The sequence below is a fragment of the Girardinichthys multiradiatus genome, chromosome 4 (genome assembly GCF_021462225.1).
Source record: "Girardinichthys multiradiatus isolate DD_20200921_A chromosome 4, DD_fGirMul_XY1, whole genome shotgun sequence".
Classification (NCBI taxonomy): Eukaryota; Metazoa; Chordata; class Actinopteri; order Cyprinodontiformes; family Goodeidae; genus Girardinichthys; species Girardinichthys multiradiatus.
Genome location: NC_061797.1, coordinates 60,013 through 80,830, shown reverse-complemented (window position 1 = coordinate 80,830; position 20,818 = coordinate 60,013). Strand labels below are relative to the sequence as shown.

Below are 20,818 nucleotides of genomic sequence, written 5' to 3'. Positions count from 1 at the left end.
CAAATCATGGATTTGAAATGATTTTTGTTACTTCTGGTCATTATGACTATTGTAAAAGGATAGCTGTACAACATTCTCACTCCGATTTATTAGGAATTTTTAAAAGTTGCCCAAGAAGTGTAGAAATGATGGTTAACTGTTTTTTGTGGATAAAGCACTAAATCCAGGGACTTGAATAAACAATCATATTGTTCCGTCTGAGGTCATGGACATCTGAGTTTATTTATGGAATTTTATGATCAAATATGGATTTTTAAATAATATTAAAACTCTGATTATTATCGCCAAATGTGGCATGTTGACATGCTGTCTTTTAACCCAATTCTTTGCAGTCCTTCACAGGTGGTCTGATAATGTAGTGGTTTAGAGCTCAGATTCTGGTTCCAGAGGATGTGGGTTCAACGTCTAGGTAGGCTATGGGTGTTTTTTTATTTGTGTTTTTTCTCACACAAGTATCAGACTTAATACTGCCTGTTATGTCTTGGTAACAGGCAACTTGGTGACCAGGCCCATGTAATTTTATGATGAATCCCACAGTTGCTACTTTGAGAGTATTGCCATATAACATTCGATCTCTAATCTTGCATGTAATGCAGAAATCATTCAAATTATGGACACAATAAACAATGTATATCACTCCATATGGTTATGACTCTTTGTGTCATTTGGGGAATTCTAGGATCCAACATGGATTTTTAAATAATGGTAAATGGACTGAACTTATATAGCGCTTTTCCAGTCATACAGACCACTCAAAGCGCTTTACACTAGAGCCACATTCACCCAATTGCACTCACTAACGCTCACACATTCATACACCGATACGCAGATCGGTAGGCAACTTGAGGTTAAGTGCCTTGCCTAGGGGCACGTCAACATATAGCAGGAGGAAGCTAGAATCGAACCCACATTGCAAGAGACTACTCTTCCCACTGAGCCACAGTCGCCTATGTACTTATACATTGAGTAGATTTGTTAAATTGTAGCTTAGAAAATTAAGAAAGCACATCTTATGTATATTTTTACTGAATTGTTCTTATTTTTTGGAAGCTTTCGATTAGGGTTTTGATCTCCATTTGATACAGTTGATTCTTCTGAATTATAATAAATTATGACCCCTGATAAAACCATAATAAGTCAGCAACCTCCTGCAAACTGATATTACTTATAGGAATCATTCTGATTTCAAGACGACTACTCTTCCTACTGAGCCACAGTCACCTCTTAATATTAAAACTGAGATCATTACCACCGAATGTGGTGTGTTGACATGCTGTCTTTTGCAGGGGCGCGTGATATAGCATGCTGGGAGGGGTGGGGCCGGGGCGGACTTGCTGGTAAGCGTTCGGAACCCGTTCATAACTGCTTGCAGTTCTAGTTTGATTTATCTTTGCTGATGAGCTCTAAGCCTTTGAGGTTGGAAGGCTGTTTAATGAGAGTGGCTGGAGATATTTCAAAAATGTTATTCCCTTGTAGAGTTTATTTTACACTGTCAAGTATAAAATTATGCATTTTCATAAAACAGTTGTATCATATACCTCAAAGCTATAAGATGGAACTCCCTTGGTCTGTCATGAAACACCTATCGAGCAGGCTGTGCCCTGCATGGATATGAGCTTTCATAAATAAAGTCAGGAAGTGTAAAGTGTAACTCACCTGGGCTGATAAAGAGCTCTATGCATAAAATAGATGTTGGACATCCACTGGCCTAAATGGTTAAACAAATAGGCTGTATGTAATGTGCCTCAAAAAACATGGCTCCATTATTCCTAATCTTAAAAACCCAAACCAACCATGTCTGACCTCTGCCCACTACTCCATCACACAACAGCCTTCTTGATATTGTTCCTTTTTCAAACATCTCTACGCATAGCTTAAGTCTGTATTCAGCACGATCTGCCCAATGAGTTGTAATGGCAAAATTGTTTTTAAATATCAAATCATGCACTTCAAAGCAGTATTCCTGGTGGGTTTCCAATAAAGCATTCATGGCTGGATGGTTGCAGGCTAATAGTTTCATAGGTTGAGCATTAGAGTAGTGCCTTGCTTGACAGCTCAGAGGAGTAACTGTGGCAGGTTGACTTCAGCAACCCTTGCTCTCTGCAGGTCCTTTCCACTTGTTTGCTGAATATTGGAGCATTTGCACGTTGCTGGACGCCACTATGCCTTTCCAACGTCATTGGCCATTTTGTACCACAGGATAGTCTGTCCTACAAATCCCAGCGGCCACTGCGGATGATAAGACGGGGCGTCCCAGTTCTGATGCCCCACTGAACCATATAAACGGACTATGAGGTGGCACACACTTTGCCTTCAGCTGGGGACCTCGACACGGTTACCACGCAACTGAAGCATCCTTCTGGAGAAGAAGAGGTCCCACGTGGATTCTTCATTCATTCTCCTTCATTGGCCAACGAAAAATTCATGAAAGAAGTTTCTGGAATAAGAAGGCCAGAAATTTCACTTTGCCGATCGAAGACGTGAGTTTAACACGTAACAGAAGAAAAAACCCTCACAGTGGTTTCAAGGAGACGGATCGCCACCTTGTTTTGTTCTAGTCGACTGTTGACGGTCAGATCATATTTTTCCTTTTCGCCAAGGAGGCCAAAGGACAGAGATTGACCACTTTCTTGGAGTTTAACTGCGGACGCGCAGAAACTCTTCACCCCCCTTTCCTCTCTCACTCGCTGCTCCAGAAGGAAGACTTCAACAAGTAAAATCCACCCTTTTATTTTCATTTCTTTATTAGGAATACCTTGGGCAGGGTAGAGGAGGTTTTAGTGCGATGTAGAATCGCCACTTACAGTCAAATGTGTTCTGAATTGTATGTGCATGCCATTATTTTTTTTCAAACGTGATTACTGTTGTTTTCTGAGGCTGCCGAGTCTAGCAAGATTGTGCTTTTACCATGTGAACACCTGAGAGCAGGTGCGCTGTGAAACTGGACTGCTATAATAACCTTATGGTGAAAATCAACCATTTTCTTTGTCTTCAACTTCATGTTTTATGAGTTGCCGCCAAACGTTTTATAACCCTTTGTGTTCTGTAACATCCCCAGCGGTGGGGGATGTTTTATGACTGCCTGTATCTCACTGAGCTATACTTTCTGGCGGGCTGCGCTCCCAAAGCTTCGTTCAACCATATTCCCTTTGTATTTTTCCTGTAACTGCCAAAACTGCTGGTTTGATCTCATACACACTCACTGCTGTTTTATTTTGTGTAGTTAGATATTTTACCCTTCTGTGTAGAACTTTGCATGTTTGATTAGGTGAATATTATTGAATAGGAATAGCAAGGTGGATCAGGCGGTTGATTCAATAAAGATTCACGTAGATAAAGAGAAGTTGTTTGTATTTATTTGGTGCAAGAGGGATTTGTCAGTCAAAATAAGGTTAAAGTTCCCCACGTTCCAGCAGAAACGGTTGATTAAACAGTGACATCTCTGGTAATAGTTATCAATTATTACTGAGTATTTAACGATTGTAATTATTAAAGGCGTTGAGCCACAATTACAACACCAGAAGACATCTCTAGTTTCAATTCATAAATGCGGATTTTTGGTTAAGAAATAAAAAAAATTAAATTAGGATTTTTTATTATAATTATTGATAAATATTAATTAATCAATAATCATAATCCCAACAGAGGATTTAGACAAGGAGGAGGGAGAGTTAAGACTCACTTGGGAACACAGTATTTTTTTCTTTGTGAGTTCAGTGACGAAAAAGTTCTTAGCCAGAAATTTTGCTACTTTCATACATTATTGACCCCAAATTGTGACAAGCCATGAGAAAAGTAGGAAAAAGGCGGCAGATCACAAATGGAGAAAAAGAGGATAAACCATCCATTTCTGAGAAAAGAGTGATTTTTGTTTTATTGCAAAATGTGCAAGTTGAAGTTATAAAGTAACTACTCAGTGCTCTGAATGACAGTTTCAGAGGTTCGAAAATGGTAAATTTTGTGTTTAACCTCAGCCTGTTTTCAGCGTAAAACACAGCCGGCCCACGTCTGCATATCGGGGAGGAAAAACCCACAGCTCATTTATATAGCAGCTTTCTTTGGCTTCACGCTGGGTTTTGTTATGCATGTCAGCCATGCTTGAAGTAAGCACATGGCTACTTAAAGCAGCTGCTATTTGAAAAAGAATGTGTTTTTTCAAGATTGACCAAGGTGAACGCATCGCTGAAGAACTGACCCAGGGCAGAGAAAGAGACAGCGAAATGGAGAAGATAAGTAAATTTGACTGTAAATGCTACAGGAGAAAAAAGGAGAATTATTTCCTTGGGACAAAATTTCTCCAGACCTCATGTACAACATATGGATGGATTCTTTAGCAGCAGAAAGGGAGTGGCAGGACATGAGAATCATCGGACATCTTGAAGCACACCGGCGTACAGTATCCACCAAGAAGACACCAATAAAAAGAAAACACGCCAGCTTAACAACTTATTTGATTGGAAGCATTGAAGTCTGCAGGATCACCTTTCAGTTTCTCATGGGGTGAGTTTGACACCTTTAAAAAAAAAACTATTATGATGCATCATATTGAAAAAAAGTTCACATTAACCTGACCAGTCAAATATTAAAAGCTGAGAAAGATATTTCCTTTGTTTCCCCTATTCAAAATTTCCCCAGAGTTTCCCCTGTTCAGAAACACCTATTCAAAAGGTGTAAACTATTGGCCCATAGCTATATTCATACCTGCATTCTGATCAGACACACATTGATCACCAACCCCCAAACTGCTGTCTTATTGTCCCACCTATTGAGTGATCGATTGCTGCAACCTGGAAGATTGGTTTGATTTCTGTGCATTTTAAAATGGCCCATAAAACACTTTATTTGAAAAGTTCCTTTAAAAAACAATAAGAGCAATTAAAAAGAGCAGGAATAACAATGTCTCAACATGTTCATTTCAGACAAAGTTGCAGTCATGGTGCAATTTGCTTACACAAAGAACATGCAGAAATAAAAAAATAAACTTAAACGCTTCACATTTTTCCATTCTGTAAATGTCAAGTGTTTTTTACTTTTTTCTTCAATTTGGTGTCGTAATTGTTTCGCGGTTCAACGATGTTTGTGAAATGCACACAAATATTGTAATGCAGTGTTGTAAATTATCTTTATATAGAAAAATAGGACTGTGAGTTCAATGACATTGCAGTCAGTTAAACTGGAGCTTCTGTTGACAAACATTGTTGAGGGAGGTGTTGCAGCAGGCTATACAAAGTTATACAAATTAACAACTTATGTTATCACCTAGCTTCCAGGTTGATTCTAACAAAACTTTGAAGCCTGTCTCCTTAAAGTACTTTGAGAATGCCAACATTCAAATGGCCATATCTTCTTCAATTTTTTTTTTATTTCAACAAGTTTGACATCATTGGGGGCTTAGACTCCAGTCTATCAGGATCAGTAAATAACTCAAAATTACCCCAGGTAGACTTGTTCCTGGCTTTGCTACAGCCTGTCACAATTCTTTGACCAGAATCACAGCCAGCAAAAATCATGGCAAATGCTGCTTTTTTCAGGTTAATGGAGATCTAGGATTTTTTAGCTTTGGCTTTATTGATTTCGATTGCAGTGCCATTGTTCATTAGCTTTGTTCATTAAAAATCTTCCAGGCATCCTGCAGGTTTGCAGTGATTTTACTTTTATTTTAGAATGAACTTCCCCTTAAAACAAATGCAAATTGCTCTGATTTAATGTTTTTCTTGTCTTGTAACAGAAAAAGCAGCAACACTTCTGAGGTGCAATACCAGTTATAGGAATGATAATTTTTGATTATTCCTATATACAGCATGTATCCTTTTTATAGGTGTTTTAACTCGAATTTCAGAAACACCCTTAAAAAATGTAACGGTCATATTTTGTCTCTTTTCTCTGATTTAACTGGAGGAGTCTTAGTCAAGGACGTAAAAAAGGTATACACATACTGACAAAATAATACTTACAGGCTGGTATCCTTCTTCTTTTCTTGTTCTTCAACAATTGCTTCCTGTTCATAAGAACACGGATCATTTCGTTTGTTAAATCAAGATTTCTTCTGAGACAAATTGTCACTATATGAGTTTACTCTAGGTTAGATAGACAGTTTTGCGCATGTGTGTCACTGACCCTAATGTTGTTGACGATTGCAGCTCCTTTGCACTCTGCAGCCTCTGGGTTGCCTATCAGGTAATCCCAGGCACAGAAAACTCTCCAACAGAATGTGAAGTTTTCATCAGAAGCACTGGCCAGACTCAGACGAGAGTTTTTTGCCATTCTGCGGGACATACTAAAATGTCAATGTTTTTTTGGGGGGGATTTTAAACAGACTGTAGCTTAAAACACATAATCAGAAACAGATAAGTAGTTGCTAGCGCAAACATTACTTGCGTAACAGAATGATGAAACTGTAGGCAAAGACAGCCATCCCAACAAGGAAGTATGCAAGTGGTAGTCGGTAGCCCGCACTGCCAATTTTTCTCACACTGCCGTAATAACCATAGAATAAAACTGAGTACTGCAGGTAACCCTGTGGAGAATCATGCACAAAATACAGTGATATAAAACAAGGTACTTATGAGGATGATTATAACAAAGGGATGAGAAATAGTTTATGTTGTGTTAGATTAAGTATAGATCTAGAGCTAGAGGAATAATGCAGCTTAGTGAACACCTTAACTTAGTGACTTATGGTCGAAAAGATTGATTAAATTGACATGGCTGGACAAGGAGGAACTAAAGTCATGCCTAAATGAAAATCTATTATTTAGATATTTATATATATTTATATATATATATATATATATATATATATATATATTGTATCATTGACAAAAGAGTAAAAAGAATGAGAGGCTTGCCCCAAGAGACCAGATGGTGTCCAAGTCTTGGGCTGATGCAAAATGCTCCTTGGGGATAGTTTTACTCCTTGTTGTTCCAAATGGAGCTCCAGCCAACACCTGGAACACAACAAGGTAGATAAAGAAAGGGTTTGAGTTGTGCGATGGACTCGCATAGAAACAATTCAGTTCAATTCAGTTTTATTTATATAGCGCCAATTCACAACATGTCATCTCAAGGCACTTTACAAAGTCGATTCAGTCGAATCATACAGAATTCAAGTCAAGTATATACATTCCAATTAATCCTAACTATCAAACAGTGCAGTCAGATTAAGCTTATTATGTAAATTGGTTAAAGTGTTTCTGTCTAAGAAAACCCAGTAGATTGCTTCAAGTCAGTGACTTGCAGCATTCACTCCTCCTGGGTGAGCATGTAGAGACAGTGGAAATTCGCTTGCATTGACTTTGCAGCAATCCCTCATACTGAGCATGCATGTAGCGACAGTGGAGAGGAAAACTCCCTTTTAACAGAAAGAAACCTCCAGCAGAACCAGGCTCAGTGTGGACGGCCATCTGCCATGGCCATCACTGGGGGTTTGAGAGGAACAGAGCAGAGACACAAAAAGAACACAGAAACACTGATCCAGGAGTACTTTCTATGGCAAAGAAAAGTAAAACGTTAATGGTAGTTGCTCTTTAGTGGCTTTATCTAGGAGAGAAAGATGGCTAAGCGGATGAACTCTGAGCCAGTTTTCAAGTCTACAGTATGAAAGAGAGCACATATAGTTAGTCACAGTAGAAGCTCAGCCAGTAGCTATGTCTAGGAGAGACATGCTGCCTGATAATTAAACTTTTAGAAGCATGTATATATAGTACAGAGAACTGGACCAAGCACTGAAGCCTGTGGTACTCCACAATTAACTCTGGAGTTTGAAGATGACACAGCAAACCTTGAACATTTACACTATACACATACACTATAGCGAACATGTTCATCGCAAAAAGAAATACCACTTTGTGAAGTATAACTGGGCCACACAGATCGAGCATATCATCTCTGGTCACATACTTTACAACATTAGACAAAAACAGATACAAGACCTGACAGAACATCCTCAGTGATGATGAATGATTTTAATCACAAGGAGAGAATAAGTTTGCATTTTTGTAGAGAATATGTAGCGAATAACAACATTATTAACAAAAAACCTTATAGGTGCAAACAGAAGATAAATGGAAGAGTAAGATTACACAGGGGGAATGTATGAGTATTGCCAATGAAAACTGCTTGTGTCTGCTTGTCATTGACAGCAACAATTCCAGCATTATGTTTGCTCCTCCTTTTTTCTGCAGTTTGAACTTGTTCCTAAGGGATCTGCAGTTCTGATCTATAATTAATGCTGTGTAAATAGAAAAATGTTTACAAACTGAAAAACATAAAAATCAAAGGAATTAAATTACTTGTGCATTTTGAACTGCGCTAATAGTTTTTACTACCCTACAATAAACACATTTAGTCAACAGTTTACAGATCGGTAGGCAATGTGGTGAGAAGAAGCTAGAATCAAACTTTCAGCCTCCCTCCTACTACTAATTATGATTAATCTTCCCCACTAAGCCACACCAAAAATAGATAGGTCAACTGTGATCATGGTGGAAAGTGTTTTGTTGGTTGCGTTAGTTACCAAGATATTAGACTAAACTGATTTATTTTTGTACTTGTCTTTAAAGACATATCTGTAGGTTCATAAGGTTAACGATTCCAAACATTTGCTCATTATTGTTGTCCTTGGTTCACAATAAAAGCTACAGAGGTTTTAGATGGCACACATTTAAGTTACATTATGTTTGATTTAAAATGTGTTTATTTTTATTCAATTATATTTCTTTAAGCACTGCATTTGAAAGAAGACAAAGAAGACTCCATTTGGAAGACGATTAAGTCGTATTAATCAAGTCAAGTCAAGTTTATTTATATAGCGCTTTTCAGCAACAAGGCACTCAAAGCGCTGTACATGAGGAAAAACATTACAATGATACAGAAAATCAAACACAGAAAAACAGATCAAATGGCAATAGTAATCCTTGGGGGATTACAGGTAAGAGTTGGTTCTAATCCAATCTTTCTAATAGAGGTAATTAGATCATTAAGTCCTCTGTGGTAAGGAATTCATCCTGTGCTAGAAGAAAAATTATAATATTAATCCTTGAGGTCACCGGTATGACTATTATATATATATATATATATATATATATATATATATATTTTATATACTGGGGTTGGACAATGAAACTGAAACACCTGGTTTTAGACCACAATAATTTATTAGTATGGTGTGGGGCCTCCTTTTGCGGCCAATACAGCGTCAATTCATCTTGGGAATGACATATACAAGTCCTGCACAGTGGTCAGAGGGATTTTAAGCCATTCTTCTTGCAGGATAGTGGCCAGGTCACTACGTGATACTGGTGGAGGAAAACGTTTCCTGACTCGCTCCTCCAAAACACCCCAAAGTGGCTCAATAATATTTAGATCTGGTGACTGTGCAGGCCATGGGAGATGTTCAACTTCACTTTCATGTTCATCAAACCAATCTTTCACCAGTCTTGCTGTGTGTATTGGTACATTGTCATCCTGATACACGGCACCGCCTTCAGGATACAATGTTTGAACCATCGGATGCACATGGTCCTCAAGAATGGTTCGGTAGTCCTTGGCAGTGACGCGCCCATCTAGCACAAGTATTGGGCCAAGGGAATGCCATGATATGGCAGCCCAAACCATCACTGATCCACCCCCATGCTTCACTTTGGGCATGCAACAGTCTGGGTGGTACGCTTCTTTGGGGCTTCTCCACACCGTAACTCTCCCGGATGTGGGGAAAACAGTAAAGGTGGACTCATCAGAGAACAATACATGTTTCACATTGTCCACAGCCCACGATTTGCGCTCCTTGCACCATTGAAACCGACGTTTGGCATTGGCATGAGTGACCAAAGGTTTGGCTATAGCAGCCCGGCCGTGTATATTGACCCTGTGGAGCTCCTGACGGACAGTTCTGGTGGAAACAGGAGAGTTGAGGTGCACATTTAATTCTGCCATGATTTGGGCAGCCGTGGTTTTATGTTTTTTTGGATACAATCTGGGTTAGCACCGAACATCCCTTTCAGACAGCTTCCTCTTGCGTCCACAGTTAATCCTTTTGGATGTGGTTCGTCCTTCTTGGTGGTATGCTGACATTACCCTGGATACCGTGGCTCTTGATACATCACAAAGACTTGCTGTCTTTGTCACAGATGGGCCAGCAAGACGTGCACCAACAATTTGTCCTCTTTTGAACTCTGGTATGTCACCCATAATGTTGTGTGCATTTCAATATTTTGAACAAAACTGTGCTCTTACCCTGCTAATTGAACCTTCACACTCTGCTCTTACTGGTGCAATGTGCAATCATTGAAGACTGGCTACCAGGCTGGTCCAATTTAGTCATGAAACCTCCCACACTAAAATGACAGGTGTTTCAGTTTCATTGTCTAACCCCTGTATATATATATATATATATATATATATATATATATATATAAGACTAAGCTGGCTGCGAGCACTAACGGTAGAGCAATGCATTTCATTCATGTAAATGTAACTCTCTTTCTGCATCATGACTTCAATAAACAGAAACTGACATGGGAGGCAGAAAATATAAAATTAGAGCATCAGAACTAAAAGTAGCTTCCAACATGGCTCATAAGGGGGATATTTTAAGTCATCAGAATTTAACAGCAAAAAAAAGTTTTCATTTATTTTTGTTTTCTTCAGTTAAACAATTGAATTGATGTCTTACTGGCTTCAGTGCAATATTTTCACAAGGAATTGTTTCTTTTGCTGAACTTTACTTTTGTAAGAAATATAGAGACTTACCTCTGGCAGGACCACAAATGCTCCTGTCATGATGGTAAGGACGATGTTTATCCCAAACAACCAGCGAAGAAAGATAAAATAGGAGGCCACACCTGATCCAAAGTGACCTCAACAAGAAAAAGGAAAAGTGTTACTAAAATTATGGTGAAAACATTTCAAATACAGTGATATCTTGTTACACCCCTGAAAGTGACAAATGCGATTAACTAAATTAGATTGTGAATTCATGCACCTCTTAAAAAAACAAGCAAACAAAAAGCAAAAATGTCATCCATAACAAGCTTATTATAGCATCACTTTGACTCTATACAGAGCAATCATTACTCACTTTCAATTTTTTTGATCCTCACTTCCCATGGAATGAATGTAACAACAATGTTGTAAAGCACACGGTAAAGTTTTTTTAACAGCTACAGAGGAAAAGAGGTTAAACAAATCAGAGACAAAACACTGACATTAGCATAAAACAGAGCACAACATTTTGTTCTAAAATTATAACTCTTCCTCAGTTAATCTGTTCCAGATTGTTTTCACAAACTTAAAACTATATTGCTTATATTTGTCGACTGGACCAGTGAACGAATGTATCACTAAAGCGTTTTACATCTTTTGATTTAATTAACATTCAAATAAGATCAGGGCTGAACATTATTATTTAAATCAGCTGCAACAACAATTTAGATGTTTTAATTTACAGCTGGCAAATGCTCTTTTTGACTGACCAATAGTAAACTATCTAAATGAGGCAACATGAATATTCTGATTCTGCTAAGCAGTTAACAGGCTATAAAATCAGTACTTTTACTGAGGTCCTGCCGCTGTCTGCCACTCTATCTGTATGTAGTCCTCTGTCTTTCTTTTTATTTATCACCTTGTCTGTGTGTCTCTTGTGTTTAGGTTCAATGTTTATACAAAGTCTGGAGATTAAACATGTGAGTGCTCACAGAGGATAAGCAAAGCATGATGAGCTATCAAGTAAATTCTACTTGCTTTATTATTCTGGATCTGGTTATGAAGCTACTGCAATGCGGTAAAATAGCACTGCAGCTCCTGTTATAATGCTGTCAGCTGAAATAAACTGTAATACACGCACTTCATATTTTCTGTCAGGAATGGCACATTACAAACAGTCTACTTCAGTGAAAAAAATCAGGGCTAGCTAGTTTTTTGGGACCACCAATGGTAAATGGTGCAGCATCTGAACATTAAAGTTTAGGAATTTTACATATCAGAACAAAATAATATACATTGATAAGTACCAAGTTCTAAAGATGTAAACCTAGCTTAATGCATATAGAACCCAGAAAAGCTTACATACTCTCATTTATCCAACACAAAGAAAGCCAAGATATAAAAGCTGTTGGAGAAAAAAAAAGCTCACCCCAATATTCAATTGTTGTTAGAACCATCATTACCAGCAAAAACCTATTGTTGTCAGTTTCACCTTATCCCCCACATAGCTGTAGAGTGATTTGTGAACCACTCTTCTTTCCTATGTTGTTTCTGTTCAATGAGGTTTTCACCAATTTGTTAGTAAAACACTCCCTTAAGATCCCACCACAGCATTCAAATCAGACCGAAGTCTGAACCTTGGATGGATTATTGAATTATCTTGAATCTTTTTCTGCCACTTTTCAGGACAGTTTCATACATGGTAGGATTTCCAAGTGGGCAGTGAGGCCAAGTCAGAATCGGTGTGTTTGCTGTGCTGTGCTCAACACCAAAGACCTGTGATGTGGCCTACAGAACTGTTGAAAAAGATGTTCTCCGCTTAGCAAGGTCTGCACTTTAAAAAGTGATCATGATAGCAAAGCCCACCTATGAATACAGAAAAACTGGATTCACAGAGGTGTACACAGGAAACACCAGATGAGTGAGGCATCTAAGCACTAAAAGTTGCTGTTTCTCTCAGACTCAGCAATGTTTTTGCATATTTAAAGAGCACATATCATGCTTTTAAAGCCTTCCTTTTCACACTTAAATCATTCAGTTGTGGTCTATATAAAGTGGAACAACAGTGCTTGGGTCTGAATTCCTTGATATTGTAGCTCCACAGGCCCCTCTCTTCCTCCTGTTCTGAGGTGTGTGTGAGAGAAACCCATTTTGGTGCTGTCTCCTTCAATGCTATTGGGGCACTTCTCGCCCACCTCCAGGTCAAAGAACGTTCCCCTCCACCTCATTCGGCCATTTTTGTAGTTTGACAGCAGTAATAAAATTATCTGGCTAAACAGAAACAAGACAAAAACTGCAGAAAACAATGCAAAACTAGAACTGCAAGCAGTTATGAATGGGTTCCAAGCCCTTTCCAGCAAGTCCCCCCTGGCCCAGCCTCTCCCAGCACACCACGTCACGCGCCCCTGCAAACCCAGCATTTAATCAGCATTTAATATGACCACATTTTCCAAGTGTCAAGTTAGAATTTGCTTGCAGAAGCACTGAGAGCTCACAGGCTTAGCCCTTACAATCCTCAAATTTTTATAAGTCACATGTCTGTAGACCACATATGTATTCAAAAGGAAAATGTTAAATCCCAATTTGAGAGTAAACAGGGCATTTTATGCGAATTCCATCAATTTACTACCCCTCATACTTATTATATATTATATAATATTCTCAATTAACCCAAAGTTTAAAAATTTTAAAATGTACCAAAAGTGTACCAAATTTGATGAAAATCCATTCAGCCATTTTGGCTATGTAAATTTCTTTCTTAGAGCACCCCCTAGGCTTGGATCCATCTGAAAATGAGTATGTACCTTCAATTTTACCTTATCCACAACTAGTATGAAAATTATTTGTACATCTTAAACTATTTTGAAGTTGGACCAAAAAAAACCTTTCTTTCTGCTCCAAAAACGTTTGTTCACATAATAACTGAAAAACATTTTTGAAATCCATTTCATATCATTTTATTGGCTATGTCCGCAGTCTCACCAGGCCCAGTTTTGCTTCAATTATCCTCAGCCCTAATGAGAAGTTAACGAAAAGAGGCTTCGCATATTACGCAACATTGTTGCTAATTAGCATAACTATGATTTTTTTCAAAACTTACATGATTTAGAAAGACTCAGAACATTCAGGAATAGAGATGTAGTCTCTGCAAGCAGCAATTTCAGAAATAATCACAAAACGGTTTTTATGTTATAACAGCGCCATCTAACTGGGTAGCACAATTCTACATATGATTCTACATAAAATCTTTCAAATTCACTGACCTCAAAGCTTAAATGTGAGATAGCATACGAGCCACGCCCACTTCTTAATCATATTAAATGTGTGTCCTCAGGCCAAGGTTTTGAGCATATGTACCAAGTTGCGTGTCAATCCATTATGCACATATAAACATTTGGTGCCTAGAGCACCCCCTATGATTGAATGTGTATCAATCTAAATGTAGGCACAATGGCTCATCCCTTATCAAGATCTCTAATCTTGTTTGGAAATCATCAAACTTTTTGCTAGTTTGCAATGATAGTTTGTCCGCACGTGGCTTTAAAAACTTTCGGACATTTGAGAAAGATTTTATACAGTTTTGTCCCGCTAACTCTGTAGATGGTATGTACAGAGTTTCATCTTGATTGAGCTTAAAATGTAGGAGGAGTTATCTAAAATGAAGTGGGCGTGGCCCACAACAAAGTGATGCAGAATCATCCAAAGAACAATGAGATATAAAGCTTTGGAGTGTGGGACTTATCGTGGTCATTCTTAATAGCGCCCCTAGAAATTAGAGGGTCTGATTTTTTTTTATCTGAGTAGCGGTTGCAATTCCCTACTTGACTGCTATGTCCGTTTTTTGCCAGCATTTCCTGGTTCTAGCGCACAACGCCTTTTACCGAATAATAATAATAATAATAATGAATAATGAAAAAAAATTAAAAATAAGCAAAAACAATAGACTTCCCTGCTCCACTGGGAGCAGGCAAACAGCCATGCCTTGCATGGCCTTTGCTCACTGATGAAGATGGAGATGAAGCTCACTCCCGTGGGCTTATAACCCTAATGAAAAAACAGCAAAAACAATAGGGTTCCCTGATCTGGGAGCAGGCGACAGGCAGGTGCAGCCACACAGCTGTTTTCTATCAGAGCAATAACCTAAGGAGCTTTAAAAGCTGCTGAGACCTTGGAGGATGTGTCGGATTGTTTACTCTGCCGAGCATACCCTGCTCAGTTCTTGCCTTTGTCCTGACCTGTTGGATGTTTTAACCCACCTCTGTTCCTTTTCTAAGGTTGCTGCCAGTCGAACCCTGCCCTGGATTTACCTTCGAGGTTCTGCCTCATTCTCTGTTGGCTGCAGCAAACCCTCGCCCTGGATAACCCGTCGTGGTTCAGTCTCCTTCCTAACCAGCAAATACTTCGATGAATTTACTGAAGCCCAAGGAACTCCCTGGATCTACAGGATCGGATTCCCGAATTGGTCCTCACTTTACCAGCCCTGCCTGTCCACCCTCTAGCGCCACTCACCAACTGGAAGAGCCCGCTCACACAGCATACCAGCCTGCCAACCTCAGATACTCACTTCTTCCAGCTTCAGCAGATTCATTGAAGCGTTGCTTCATCCTCCTCATTATTCAGTCCATCTTCCAGTTAATAATTGTCTTCTCTCCATTAGTGAGCCGTTTCCAGAAACCTGACGACTATAGAATCCCAACGCTGCCAGAAAACATAATTTCAATAAATGTGTTTAAACTATGCCACTGAGTTGTGCTGTACAAGAGTCAACCAGTTCTGGTCCAATATGACTGTTGTCATTTTAGCATTATTTGCAACTTACTGCTTGTGTTTGTCCATTGTTGAACTATAAAATCGTAGCGAGAGATAAAAAGGGCAAATACGCAAAATTGGTTGCCAGAGGTCCATCACCTTATTTAGCTGTTCCCCAGCAAATAATGTGACTTTATAATTTAAAAAATGTAACAGTGAATAGAGAAAACTGAACAGATTGAAAAATATGACCCAAACAGAATATAAAGATATCTGGATTTTGCATGATATGTCCACTTTAAAGCATCAAATCCAAGTGACCTATCAGCTTTGATCACCAATTTAAAGGATTTAAAGTAGGATTAACCAATGGAAACCAACATCTCCTAATGACGTTGTGTGTTCAAAGCGTCCGATGATAAACTAGAAGATGTTCTAAGTAAAGTCATCAATCCTCAGAGGGTTCTAACATCCACATTAATGCTAGCAGCTAAAGATCTGTTTTGTCATGCCTGGATTATCATGGCCCTTTCACACTGACCTTCATAATAATAAAATGCTTTGAGCAGCCACACAACAATACAACACAGCAGGCTTCTCAGCACTGCAAGATCTGTCCCAGTTGGCCCATTGCCACAACCCTTCCACAGATAAGGCAAAGGCCACCATGCTGCACAAAGTAATCACTCATTTCTTACCAAGTTGAGAAAGCCATCCTAGTGTCCCTGCACTTTATCCCATATTTATTTTAGTATCACAGCAAGAACCTTATTAGAATCATCAAACCCTCCCTATGAACTTTAAGAACAGAACCACCAGACAGCTTTATGCTAGTAAACTCCTGAGCTGTTGTTAACATTATGGACTTTCTCAGAGTGTTCAAATGTCCTGATATGTAAAATTCCAAAATTTTATAATGGGGACTTGTTAAGCCATATAGTCCTTGCTGCAGGGGGATGAAAACTACACAGAAGAAAACAAACCTGACTGTCATCTGAACCCATGTGCTAACATCCTGCTGACAAATTATGGCTTCATAAACATCTTTTCTGAAAAGATAAATCTGATACACAGATAGTGTGGATATGACTGTGGTAACTAAGTAAAACAATGACATTACAGAAAAAGGTTTTGCAATGCATTTATTCTATGAGGTTAAATTCTCATCTCCCCCATTGCTGGATGGACTGTGCTCCAGTTTCATAATATCAAACAACATAAAACATTATATATGAATTAGATAAAGAGGTAAATAGGACTACGAATTGTATTTCATGTTCCAGTCATTTCAAATTGAGATCAGCTTTAATATATCATGAAGATAACCATTGTGAAAGTGCATGTACATCAGCTCCAGCAGTCTGATAACCCCTTGTTCTTGTCAGTTGGCCTTCATACTTTAGGACAATCTCTCGAGCGTGCCTAAAAAAGCAAACAGATTGGTGAGAGTTGTTTATTTAAGTTGGGACTTCCTGTGGTGATCTGTGTTGCAGCAGATCTGAAGAATCCCTGACTGAAAACACTGTCAGTGGAGTTTTGGGTTACTATTGTTATAGATCTTAACACAATCATGAAATAACCTGAATTGAACTGAGCAAAACCAAAGCATGAATATGTAGACTTCCTCTGTGCTGAATCCTGATTCTGTCAAAATAATCTATGATCTTACCAAGTGACATAAGAGAAAGTTGAAATCCCTGACATTAAAATGCAGCTTATTTAGAGCCATTTTCTGCACAATGAAAGTTGGAATGATCTCCTAAAGCCATAGATTCTTCTCTGACGGACACATCCACAAATGCAGATTCATTTTCTGCAGATCTTTTGCAACAACATTTTGCTCTGTCTCAGCATCCATTTAACTAAGCAGATAGTACTAAATATATGCCAGGGCAAAGAGGTCCATTTAGTTTAGCATGTTTAAGCAATATGGTCTTGCCACTTTGTAATTTCAACCTATGACATATTGTCACAAACCAAGTAGTCGCAAATGTCAGAAAGCTAAGAAAATGTTGACTACCAACAAGGGTTAGAGCCCTAAAAAATATCTAGGCTTTCCATAACTGCTTCAGTGCAGAGGCCAAACTTTGTTTATTAGCTGCAAATTATTCTTTGCAAAGCTTTGTAAATTTGACAAGCATGCACACTCGGTTTGCAAAAAAACAGGTACATTTTAACCTAAAGATCAGAAATGCCAATGAAAAATTTGTTTGTTTTTAAAATCAGAGAAAGCAATCAGATTTAATTGTCTAGTTGCAAATATGTTAAGTACAGCACAATAAACAATTAATGGCCATCTGATTGAAAATTCTTGGGTACATTAGTGTTATTAACCAAACAGGTAAAAGCAGAAAGTCACCATCAATAAAATCTTGACTCCACATCAATCCACCCCTTAGCTAAGTTGTATCTCTGGGCATTATCATTTTATTTTATTCCCTTCTACTTTCATTTTTTTGAGAAAATAAACAATTTCTTACCTTTGGTAAATGGACTGAACTTATATAGCGCCTTTCCAGTCATACAGACCACTCAAAGCGCTTTACACTAGAGCCACATTCACCCAATTGCACTCACTAACGCTCACACATTCATACACCGATATGCAGATCGGTAGGCAACTTGAGGTTAAGTGCCTTGCCTAGGGGCACGTCAACATATAGCAGGAGGAAGCTAGAATCGAACCCACATTGCAAGAGACTACTCTTCCCACTGAGCCACAGTCGCCTATGTACTTATACATTGAGCAGATTTGTTAAATTGTAGCTTAGAAAATTAAGAAAGCACATCTTATGTATATTTTTACTGAATTGTTCTTATTTTTTGGAAGCTTTCGATTAGGGTTTTGATCTCCATTTGATACAGTTGATTCTTCTGAATTATAATAAATTATGACCCCTGATAAAACCATAATAAGTCAGCAACCTCCTGCAAACTGATATTACTTATAGGAATCATATAACCACATTTTCTTATTGATGACTGCATAGATTATAGAATGATATTTGAAATAATTGGCTGTCAAAGTGTGTACAAAAAAATCTCTGTGTGGGTACAAACTGAAGAATGGTTGGTACAAAACCTCCTGCAGCAGACAGCTCCTTTATGTAACCAAACAAGTCTAGTATGGAACAACCAACAATGAAGGGGTAGGAAACGGTGAAGGGGTGAAATGACCAAAATGTTGCCCGATTTTATTTTCATAATAACTGACTGGAAAATAATTGTTTTCATTTAAAATTACCAGAAGCTTATTAAAAACAAGGAATTTCACACACTCCCTTCTATGAACTATTTAAAGCCGTTTTTTTTTTTTAACAAAGTTCAGCAATCAGTCTTAAATCACAGCTAACAATCAAAGAATTAAAAAAATACATGGAATGGGACTGAACTGTTCTTCTATGATTGATTTCTTAATAATTTGAAAATAAAAATGTATGATATGAGATGTGAAATATAGGCTATGGCTGCAGCTGCAGCAGAATTAATCAAAGACATTCAGCCTCAGTGGAAAAGCGCAGACTTGCAACCTGTCTGTGATGAAGGTAGTAAAACCTCTGCAGTAATAACAAACTGCCCATAAAAAACCTGTTAGCCATGGCACATACTCAGCACATCTTTTTTTAGACGCTCACTATCTATTGAAACACTTTCTGGCTGACCTTGTTCTACAGATCTGAAGAGCTTTAGTTAAATATTTATGGTAGGTTTTAGATTGTTTGCACAGGCTTGTATCAAACACCCATAGATACAAAAACTGAAATGCACTGTTAATAAGCCTGGCCCTCCAGGTAATGGAGTAATTTATTTGTTTATTTGTTAGTACATAGTATTTAAATGCACCTGATAATGTAAATAGTCTAACTTGAAATGAATGACTATATTTATCCATTTAATTAGATTGACTACAATAACTACATATTAATTTAGTAATGTCAAAATATTGTCAGGGGAAACTGGCTACTTTAGCTAAAGTAATCAAATGAAGAAACATACTATAGCTGATGAAACAGGTTATATCAACAAAATAAAGAATCAGTGAAAAAAGAAAATGTTGTGCAGCTGCATGTTTTGCATGTAGATTGGCAACAAGATTTTGTTATTCAACTTCATGTTTTTAAAATATGTTTTTTTTTGTTGCATTTTATTTAATTTGAAAATAAAAATAAATGCAACACATGAAATAAATATGAAATGAAATACATCTCATGTTATTGCATGTTACTTATTTAAAATGACAATTTGAGCTACTAAACTTTGGTTCAGCTAAAATATTAACTATCAAAACAAGTAACTTCTCAACGATAAGGAGCTACTTGTGTAGCACGTGTAGCACTTTTCGCTGGAGAAAGGAAAAAAGTAGTAAGTAAGAATTAATGTTACAAATAAAAGCAGCAGCTAGACAAAGGATACTTTAGAACTTTGAGCTTGCGTCTCATTGTCCAGGGTCTGGAGCGGATGTTAGCGATGATCTCTTTTTGGTACTGAATGTTCTGGAACATTTCTTCTGGGTCATTGCTGTCCACTTCTTTTTCATTTCCACTGTCTTCATCTGAGGAGCTGTAGGATAATGGACACAATGAAAAGGACTTTGGAATGTAAGTCTATATAGAAAGAAAGAACTAAGGTCATTAGTAACCAGACTGACAACATGTATACCACATAATGCTAACCTCTTTGATTAATATATAAACACACTTAATATACATATGGACCATTTGTGACAGACTTAAAAGCAGTTCATGGATACATTTACATACAGTAATTAGTAGGTGCAATAATACGGAGAATTTCTCAATGACAATGTAGACAACTTAGTATAGAGGTAACTCTTTGGAGTGTTTATTATTATTCTGCCTGATGTCGATAAGAATTAAATAGCTCAGGGTAAAAATAACAGGACCAACTCACCCCTGCTGGTGGTCTTGGTAAGAAGAATAAATCCTCCTTGAGTTCTTTCGGACAGTCCTATGTCTTTTGGCAGCAGACAAGGACCTACTGCTTGCAACCACATGTTCAGACACTGTACTCATACTAACAGTGTGTGGGATATTTGTGTGTTGATGATCAGTGTTCATAAATCAGTGTGTGGACAAATACTACCTCTGTCCTGTATCTCTCCTCAAAGGTCTGAGATGGAGCTACCTGCTGCTCTGGAGCAACAGCACAGCAGTACAGATACATACACAGGATCATCAGTCCAATCACAGCCTGTGGATACCACTTAAAGGGGCAGCACTAGATTCTTCTGCACTCATACATACCCTAACACACACACAAACTCACACACACACACGCACACACACACACACACACACACACACACACACACACACACACACACACAGGATAATAACCTAATGATGAC

At 38.1% G+C, this 20,818-nt stretch overlaps 1 protein-coding gene across 1 annotated transcript in view; it reads right to left on the bottom strand.

Moving 5' to 3' along the window:
• The window catches only part of LOC124866730 (transmembrane channel-like protein 3), a 146,244-nt gene extending 125,654 nt beyond the window's left edge, over nucleotides 1–20,590 (bottom strand). The window contains exons 1-10 of the mRNA XM_047362652.1: nucleotides 20,554–20,590; nucleotides 20,362–20,448; nucleotides 19,864–20,010; nucleotides 16,797–16,872; nucleotides 11,078–11,159; nucleotides 10,750–10,856; nucleotides 6,849–6,947; nucleotides 6,375–6,517; nucleotides 6,118–6,265; nucleotides 5,955–5,998 (exon numbers count right to left, since the gene is read on the bottom strand). Coding sequence (XP_047218608.1) covers nucleotides 5,955–5,998; nucleotides 6,118–6,265; nucleotides 6,375–6,517; nucleotides 6,849–6,947; nucleotides 10,750–10,856; nucleotides 11,078–11,159; nucleotides 16,797–16,872; nucleotides 19,864–19,952 — 788 coding nt within the window. The 5' untranslated portion in view covers nucleotides 19,953–20,010; nucleotides 20,362–20,448; nucleotides 20,554–20,590. The remainder of the gene's footprint in view (nucleotides 1–5,954; nucleotides 5,999–6,117; nucleotides 6,266–6,374; nucleotides 6,518–6,848; nucleotides 6,948–10,749; nucleotides 10,857–11,077; nucleotides 11,160–16,796; nucleotides 16,873–19,863; nucleotides 20,011–20,361; nucleotides 20,449–20,553) is intronic.
• Between the last annotated feature and the right edge of the window lie 228 nt (nucleotides 20,591–20,818).